This window comes from Pterocles gutturalis, unplaced genomic scaffold (genome assembly GCF_000699245.1).
Source record: "Pterocles gutturalis isolate BGI_N339 unplaced genomic scaffold, ASM69924v1 scaffold35779, whole genome shotgun sequence".
Taxonomy (NCBI): Eukaryota; Metazoa; Chordata; class Aves; order Pterocliformes; family Pteroclidae; genus Pterocles; species Pterocles gutturalis.
The window spans coordinates 1-9,397 of NW_010137040.1; the positions used below are offsets into that span (position 1 = coordinate 1).

General features: G+C 46.6%; 1 protein-coding gene across 1 annotated transcript; it reads right to left on the reverse strand.

The window, feature by feature from the left end:
* Window positions 1–1,192: 1,192 nt before the first annotated feature.
* LOC104468401 (cytochrome P450 2D3-like) lies at window positions 1,193–9,389 on the reverse strand (the record flags this gene model as incomplete). The annotated part of the gene is given in 10 exon segments (XM_010082515.1): window positions 1,193–1,371; window positions 1,489–1,630; window positions 2,325–2,376; window positions 2,378–2,495; window positions 3,113–3,254; window positions 4,802–4,975; window positions 5,104–5,264; window positions 5,915–6,067; window positions 6,803–6,974; window positions 9,240–9,389. Coding segments are annotated over 10 exon segments (1,443 nt in total), but the record flags the coding sequence as incomplete, so codon positions are not given.
* Window positions 9,390–9,397: the final 8 nt, after the last annotated feature.

A 9,397-nucleotide genomic window follows, 5' to 3' on the forward strand; every position in this document is an offset into this window, starting at 1 on the left:
AGAAAAACGGTCACTGTTGTAGGTATACCCACGCTTTTTATCCAAATACACGATTGCTGGCATTATTTCTGTTTAAAGTTTAGCTCACTGACAGCTGCTTTTTAAAAACACTTCTGCGTCCTGGTAACTATTCAATCAAGCATGTTCCGGTCAGTGTCAACCAACCAGAAAAGTAACACTGAAAAGATCTTGAAAGAAGCAGGGGGTGGTGGGTACAAGGAGAGAATTGTCAAGTGAGTATCTGAGGCAGCTCTGTGAGACAACCACAATGAGGAGAGGGGGGAAAAGGCGACTTCTCAGATCACTTTTATTCTTTTGGATTGTTTTGTAGATGAAAAGCATACATGTGCAGTTCTGCTGAAGTAAAAATCTTAACAGTGGTTTTAAGTATTTGCTTAACTCAATAGCTTTCATAGCTTCCAAAATTAGTATCAGAAAGGTAGATGTGAATGTGGATTTCTTTAGTTCTCATGATGCACAGAAGCTCCTTTATGCTGTGGTCTTTTCAGCCATGTGATTAAAAGGTAGTTAATACTAATCTAAACATCAATGTATCTTAACACCTTGTGGTCAGAGCTGAAGCTATCTCCCTGCCCACCAGCAGCACGGGCCAACTCAGCTGACAGGCCATGGGCTGTTTTTGCAGGAACTGAGCCGGAGCTGGACTCCCCTGGGCACCAGGCAGAGGCCCACGCTGCTGTGGGACGGCACCACATGGGAGGCAGAGCATGACTGATGTATGTGGTGGTGCTGACAAGGAAGGGAGTGGGCCGGGAGTACCTTACAGATTTTTCCACTTTTTTTTTTTTTTTTCTTCTAGAATTGGCAAGACCCTGGGGTTGTCTTTTACCCAGGATACCCTTGTAATTCAGTAAACTAACTTCAGACTAATAATTCTTTCAGTAGCTGTGTGCTCAGTGAACTGCTTCTGCAACCAATGAGAGCCCAAAGGACGGCAGAGCTGGCTGATGAGGCATTTGTAACCTGCTATGGCTGTCTGATTAAAGATCCAGGACTGGAATTAAGCTAAACTAGATATATTGTGCAGATCCTTACTTTACAAAGCTGGGAACATTTGCACAGACTTGAGAGGTCTTGAGTAGAACCCAGCGTGATTCTGCCTACACCTGCAACATTTCTGACAGAATGTGTCTTGGTGGTGGTCTGTGAGCGAAAGGAGAGTGGTGTGCATTTATCTTGGGAAAGCTTGCAGCTGGTATGGGTGTGGAACCCTTACAGTGGCAAAGTGACCGTCCTCCCGTGGCCTGGGCTGGTTTTTGGGAAGCACAAAGGTGAATTTCTGCAGGAGGGTGGTAAAGAAAATAAAGAGCTCCATCCTGGCCAGCTGTTCCCCAAGGCAGACACGACGACCTGCAAGAGAGGGAGTAGAAAGTGTCTGTGAGAGAGGACATAAAACCATGCTGGAATCACCACCAGGGGAGCAGATCAACCCTCCTGACTTGCAGCTGGATCCTTCCTCAGATTTACCTGCTGAGAAAGGCAGGAAGGCCTCTGATTTCACAAACTGCCCGCTGGCATCCAGGAAGTGTTCAGGGTAAAACTCGTTTGGCTTCTTCCAGACTGTCTCATCCTTCAGCACGGAAGACAAGTTGGGGATGATTGTTGTCCCCTGCACTCCGCCACAAGAGGAAACAACTTATGTGAGAACAGCAGCATTATCTTGGTACAGCGGATCAGTGGTGGTCCCTCTTTGGTCCGTCTCTCCTGTCTAATAGCAACCATCATTCAGTGCTTCAGAATAAGGCACCGATCTCCTATTCTGTATCTTACTTAAGCCAGAGGTAAAGCAAGGCTCTTTTCCAGTGACATGTGGTGCTCTGAAGCACCTGAACTTTTGCAATTTGTATCCTGACAAAGGGCTTTGCATGCAAATGCCAATTTGCTATCAGTGCTGCCAGAGCAGCTGCCTCTCACAATGGCAGTGGACTGAATGCTAGCAGCATTTGAATAGCTTCAGAGAAAGCCAGTAAGCTGGTGTCAGGGACCTCCAGAGAGCCCGCTAGGCTCTGTTACTTTCCAGCACAGGCAGGGCAGCGGATGTTACAGCTCATCAAGGGGAAAGCAGACCTTTGCACTGAGCTGCCACTGCAGTTGGGTTCCCACATAACCAACACAAACCTAGAGCACAAATATGATCGTCTGCATGGTCTTAGCATTTCAAAATGTCCTACTTCAGTGCTCATCAGTGACTGCGATTTGGGGCTGGAAGTGCAACGCTGCAGAGTTGCATGGGGTCACCTGCACCCCAGGCCTGGTGTCTGCACACGGAGAGGATGCTGCATTGCCTGTCTGGCCACGGTCACCTTGGGAATGAAGAAGCCTTGCAGCTCGGTGTCCCGGTACGTCATGTGAGAAATCTGCATAGCGTTGCACTTCGTGTATCACAGCATTGGTGTAGGGCATGCACTCTTGGTCCTCCATGGTGGGTGGTCTCTCTCTGCCAATCACCTTGTCAATCTCTGCTTGGACCTTACCTGAAAGCAGCACAGGTAGGGAATTAGAGTGCCTTTAGATAAACAGAAGGGGCTGGTACAAGCTGTAGGAAGGCTGTCAGTCTGAGATTGTAGACACTGGGTGAGAGCAGGACAAGCAGTTAGAGAAAGGAACAGAAACTAGAGGGGACTGCATTTGTTTTCAGTTGCTCAGAGCCATCTGTATAACTCTTCTTTGTGCATAGTGTCTTTAATAAAGACTTTGTCACTTGACATGCTACCTTACACTTCCTCTCTGCAGCTGAAAGGGTACCTGGGCATGCAGCATTAGAGAGGTAGAACAGAGCAGCATCTCTTCCAAATACTGTAAAGAGAGTATTCTGGCCACTGAAAGTCCCCAAGTAGCCTTCAAATTGAAGGCAAGAGCGAACTTGCCCTTCCAACTCCAGTCTTTTTATCAGGGCTTTCCCTCTGCCACCACTCCCTGCCAGAACAGCTATGTTTGGGAAGTGTTTCTCCTTGTTTCTGATAGACCAACAATTACCAGACCTGTTTGTCATTGCAAAATCCCCAAACCATGGAGAGAAATGTGCAGTCTCCTTGCAGGAAAATGAGGGTTGAAGGGAAGACACCACACCTCTGCCTGTCTTTTGACTTACTCTGTATTTTCGGGTAGAGAATCATGTACAGAAGTGCCCACCGAAGAGTGGTGGAGGTGGTCTCGGAACCAGCTAGAAACAAGTCTGCGGTCACCAAACGAAGGCTTTTATAGTTGAAACTGCTGTCTTCAACCTCCTTACTCTGGAGAGAGCAAAAAAGTGGGTGATTGGAGATGGGGTACTTGCTGAGCAAGACCATTGTTCCAGAGAAGTACTGAGAAGCACTAGATCCATTTTTGCTGACCAAGAAGTTCACTGGGAGAGTAGAGCACAACACAGGCAACGATCTGTGTATTACTGATTTATTCTGGTTACCTTCTTACCTCCTGTATTTGAAGGACATCAGTTACTTCCTGTATCCTGAGAGATGAACGCTACACCTGCATTTAGGACAGAAGCGAACGCCTTGTGCTCTCAACTCAGACAGCAGACCCCTGCCACTTGCCATAACATCCTCCCCCAGAGGAGGCTGAACACAGTTATTCAGGTTTGATCAGATCACAAAACCCACGCAGCAGAGAGGAGGCTGCTTTGATGTGGCAAATGCAAAATTAACAGTATTTTTAGGGGGTTATCTATAGCTATGCACTACAGATACTCACTGCTTCTGCCCTGATATTTTCTTACAATTAAAAAAAAAAAATCAGGGTACCATTGCTGCCTATTAAATCTGGAACACCAATTTCCCCAATTTCCAATAAAAGATCTCTGGTAAGGGAGCTACAGGGCTGACCTGACCAAAGTCAGCCCAGTAGAGAGATTTATCAGACTGGTTTTTCAGGAGATCTTAGTGAACAGTGGAGAGATGTGACAAGAGGGAACATGGTCAGGCTCACATCCATCCCCAAATACTATTGCTCAGTGCAGAGTAACATAGGTCACGTCGCTCTGCCTGTGCAAGCTGGGGGGGCTGGCTACCGCATGGACTGGAGGTGCATGGTGCCCGCAGGACAGCAGGGCTTGTTATGCAGAGCAGCACTCCAGCCTGAGCACTTGAATGGCGGAAGCAAATCACAGGCTGAATTTGCTACTATTGCTCATCTGGCACTTGAAATTTACTGAATCCATGTGCAGAAACATATGGTGGATGGCTGGGCTGATGCAAGTACCTTTGATTTTATACTGACTTCATGCCTCACTGAATCAAAGGAAAGACTCGTTTTAATTTCGGTGAGGTTCAGATTTTGGCCTTCATCTGATCTGTAAGGAACTAGTTCTCAGCAGCAATTCAAAGATACACATCTTGAAGGAGATGCCATCTTTCCAAGTCATAACTTGTTTTAAAGGCGGGCTGCCGATTGGGCAATTGTACCAAAAAGCCAGTCTGTTGCTGCTGTTTTGTAGCACAGACAAACCCAGAATTCTGCATGTTGACTTGTCCCCTGGCACAAACTTAGAAATATTAGTGACGTCTCAATTATTGCCTTTTGAATGCCTTCAAAATAGTGTAGGCTGGAAAAGAAGGGAACTGCTGCACAGTGAAACAGAAGATAGCAAACAGGGACAAGAACATGAGCAGATAATATGGTATCTTAAGACAGTAAAGAAAAACACAGCATGAAGAACACCTTTCTTCTCCAAGATACAACATGGAATTAAAAAGTATGACATCAGTTAGTAAAGGGTTTTGTACAGCTTTATGAGGAAACTCAGCTTCTGTCAACAAGCTTAAACAGGCAGAGGCCCTACCTTTTCCATTTGTTTCAAAAACTCATCAGTGAAATCTCGGACGTAAGCAGGGTTCCAGGTCTTCATGTGCTTATCTATGTGCGAGTCTATGAAGTCCATGAACTTCATTTGCCCTCCAAAGACTGCCTGTTGCACTCCAGGGATGCGCAACAAAATGGGCAACTCATTAAGAAGCTGGGATGTCAGAACCAGAGAGAGAGTGGGAAGATATTGTGTGATTGAAAAACAAAAATAATGAAAACACAATGCTCTCAAGCAACAAAGGGCAGCTTCTTATAGGACGTATTACGCTCTTGGTTTACCTGAGGCAGGAATCCGATCTCTTCATTTAAGAATTTTTCAAACAAACATAACAGTTTCTTGAATGTCTCATCACCGTAGCTGAAACGGGATCCATAGACAATGCTGCAGATCACGTTGCAGACTGCATTTTTTACAGAAAACTGTAAATCGAAAGGACGACCTAAAAATGGAAATGGAGACCAAGCAATGAAGCTAAGCAACACCAAGCTGTTGGACCTCAGCTGTCAGCAGCAAGAATACACAAATGCCTCCTTGATGCCTTCAAGAGAAAAAGCCCCCAAACCACTCACAGTACAAATGTATCACACTAGGTAGTGAAGGTCTTCTCATGTCCTACTACTGTTTGGTTGATCCTTGTTTAAAGGAGAAAACTCCCAAGAAAAGCTGAGTTGCAGGGCTGTTCTGGGACTTGACAGATATCACTTTGCTTTGTGTCTAGATGACAGGCGATGTGCTGTGAAAACTGTCAGCTGCACTTTTATTGCATGTGATTATCAATATGTTCCAGTAAACTTCATAAAGGTAATGGTTACCCAGCTCTGGGAATAATGATCTTTTACCTCTGTATTTCTATTTTATTTCCTATTTGTTTCCTGTTTCAAATGTATCAATGTTACAGTAGCCCCGCTGTGTAAAGTAGAGGTGATTTCAAGGTAGACCCAGGTCACTAGTGCATACAGACTAGAAACGTTGCATTTGCTTAGGAAGAGAGCACTGCAGGCAAACAAGAGTGGCTGAGTATTACTTCTCACTCTGCATCACTGTATCAGCTTATTCTATGATTTCCACATCCTTCTGGATGTGACAAACCTTCTTCAGAATTGATTACGGAGCACAGAAATCCAGCTTCCTCCGTCACTCGCTCCTCCAAGGATTTCTTTCCCATCCCAAAGTTCCTCAAGGTAGAGAGCGAGAATTTCCTTAGCTCTTTCCAGGCGTGTCCATATCTTGCGTCAATAACCCCTGGAGTTATGGAAGAGCAAGAAATGTCAGGAGCTCTCACCCGTACATCCAGCAAAGTTCACTAGAGAATAGCAAATGTGAGTTTGGGGGTACAGTTCTCTGTGGACAGATTAAAGAGTCAGATCTGGTACAGCTTGTTCATACAGCAATTCTAAAAAGGGATTATGGCACCTTCTAATGCATGTGCATGGCTAGCGAGGGTGGAGGGGAGATTCAATGAGAGCAACAAGTGCTGCTGAGGATAGAGGAATCATTCCCCAAGCCATTCAGCATTGCTTCCTCCTTAGCTTGTGTGAACTGGGTAGCAGCTTGTGCCACCACAAAGGAGCTGAGGATGAGAGATGTGGGCTGGATAATACTTTGTCTAGGAAGAAAGTTACCATTTTTTTTGTGATGACAACGACATGCACATAGTTTGTCAGCATAAGCACTAATCACTGGGTGTCGGGAGCTACCAGCTCCAACACTGGCAGGAAAGTTGTACCATTTGTAGTGTCCTAACACTGCCAAAGAGCGTGTGCTAGCACCTGGAGCTGTACTACAACCACTAAGGGAAGCCCCCTTTTCATCAAATCTGATTTTGTCACTATCAAAGGGTGGCAGACGTACAAGGAGATTGACCAGAGGGGCATGAGAAGGTGGTGCCATACTGAGAAAATCTTCCGTCTACCCACCAACTACCCAGTCCTTCTTGTGCTAGTGCCAGGGGGGAATGTCCATTTCCAAAGGACTTGCCTTGATGTTTCTCTCCGTAGCCCAGATGTTCATACATTGGTTTGTAAGGCCGGTCAGCAAAGTCCTCTGATTTATGGACCAGTGCTTCCTTCACTGTTTTATACCCATTCAGTACTACCACGTCAGTCCAGCAGTTCTGGAGATGGAAGATGTTTCCAAACTTCTTCTGAAGCTGCCAAGATAAAAATTATGTCCCTGAAAATAACCTGAATGTAACATCAAAAATCTCACCATATCCTTCCTTAGGGCCTTTACTATTTAATGATTTTTAGTTGCTTTTATTAGGAAAGCTGCAGCTGATCTTTGACCTTTGTCTTTGTAGTGCAACAGCTCAGAACAATGCCAAACAGCAGCTGAAGCAGGGATCAGTTCTCTGTGAGTGGAAAGATTTAGAATACATCCACCCTGGCCAAACTGTTGCCATGACCGTTGTGCAAGCCCAGTTCCTAGAAACATAGTCAGAAGAGGCAAGTCCACCCTGGAGTTTTAGGTCAACTATCTCCCTAAGAGGAGCATACACATCTAGTAAGAATGTCAACTGGCACACACCCAACATCTGTTGTGATATATAAGAGACATAATGCCGACAGCAGGATGGCTGCACAGGTAAGCCAGACAGCCATACACTCACTGTGGGAGCTTGCTGTGGAGCTACCTCTCCTCTAGGTAGACAAGCCCCTGACTGGACATAGACTCCTGGGAAGGCAGTTGAAAGCTTCCCTGCTGGTCAGTAACACTGAACAAAGTGCTCAGGAGCATGTTGTTGGAAGACAGTGCAATAGCAGCAACGCCCCACATACTGTGTGCTGTGTTTTCTTTTTTTCTGTCTGATTTTTTTGTTGTTGTTAGAAAGGTAAGTGTCTTCTGCACTGTAGCAATGCAAGGAATTGAAATACTTATGACTGTATTTGCAGTGGGGTTGGAAAAGGAGTTAGTGCTTCACTGGCACTAGAAATACATCATTGAAAGCGATTACTGGTCAAGACTGTGGTTAGCATGACCCTGGTTTGTTGCGATTTGAAAATGGTAATCTTTTGGACTATATGTAAGCAAATAATACAAATGCTATATTTAGTTTCTCCATTTGGCAGATTTTGGACAGACAGCTGAACAGTGCTGTCCTAGAGAAAAGGCAAGGAAGAGTTTGCAAACTGAAGCACAAAAGCCCCGTGGTTTATCTGCTACAAGCTGTGCTGTACTTTTCCTTTGAGAAAAGCTAAGCCCTGACTTTGAACAGGAATGCTACTGAGATTTTGGGCATTGCTGCTGGGGCAAACCCTGCAAGCTGATCTCTTTCACTGAAACTGTCCCATGCCTGTAGGTGTGCTTAAGTAACTCTCAGGGAAGCCTGTCGTTCCTGTAGCCACATCCCCTGCCCACAGATATTTGCTTTTTCTCCCATGTTTGTACATCTCCCTGTTCCCTTGCCCCCAACCCTGCCCATGTGTTAAGTTGGTGGCCAGCTCTACAACAGAGCAAGCATCACCCATCATTTGGGGCACAACAGCATCTCCCATGGAGCTCACACAGAGACTGGGAGATGGAGGCTGGTCAGCGTCAGTGTGTGTATGAGCCAGGTCGGTGTCCTTAGAATCACAGAATCATAGAATGACCTGGGTTGAAAAGGACCTTAAAGATGATCTAGTTTCAACCCCCCTGCTGTGGGCAGGGTTGCCAACCACGAGAGCAGGCTGCCCAGGGCCCCTTCCAGCCTGGCCCTGAATGCCTCCAGGGATGGGGCATCCACAGCTTCTCTGGGCAACCTGTTCCAGTGCCTCACCACCCTCTGCGTGAAAAAGTTCTGCTTAACATCCAACCTAAATCTCCCCTTTCTTAGTATAAAACCTTCCCCCTCGTCCTGTCACTATCAACCCCTGTAAACAGTCGCTCCCTCTCCAGTTTATAGGCTCCCTTCAAGTACTGGAAGGCCACAATGAGGTCTCCCCGGAGCCTTCTCTTCTCCAAGCTAAACAAGCCCAGTTCCCTCAACCTTTCTTCACAGGAGAGGTGCTCCAGCCCTCTGATCATCTTAGTGGTCCTCCTCTGCACCCGCTCCAAGAGCTCCACGTCTTTCTTGTGCTGGGGCCCCAGGCTTAGACCCGGTACTCCAGATGGGGTCTCACAAGAGCGGAGGGGGGGAATCACCTCCCTCTCCCTGCTGCCACCCCTTTTTTAATGCAGCCCAGGACATAGTTGGCCTCCCGAGCTGCAAGCCCACACTGCTGGCTCATGTCCAGCTTCTTGTCCACCAGGACCCCCAAGTCCTTCTCCTCAGGGCTGCTCTCACAGCAGTGCTCTGAGGCAGTGACTTGCTTCATCCTGACTGTGGCACTGCCCTTCGGCTTTGTGCAAGGGTAAATTGCGCCAGGGCATCCCCGCCCTCTGGGCCCATGATCAATTGTGTGAGGGGCGCTTCGTCATGGGGGCTAGCACTCACCTGTTTGAAGGAGAGGTGGGGGTTTCGGAAGTCAACAGACAGCATGGTCCCAATGAACGGCAGTGAAACTGGACCTGGTGGGTAACGGCTCCACTTCTTCCTGCGCTTCATGAAGTCAAGAAGTAAAGTAAAGACTGTAAGAAAAATTCCCAGTACAG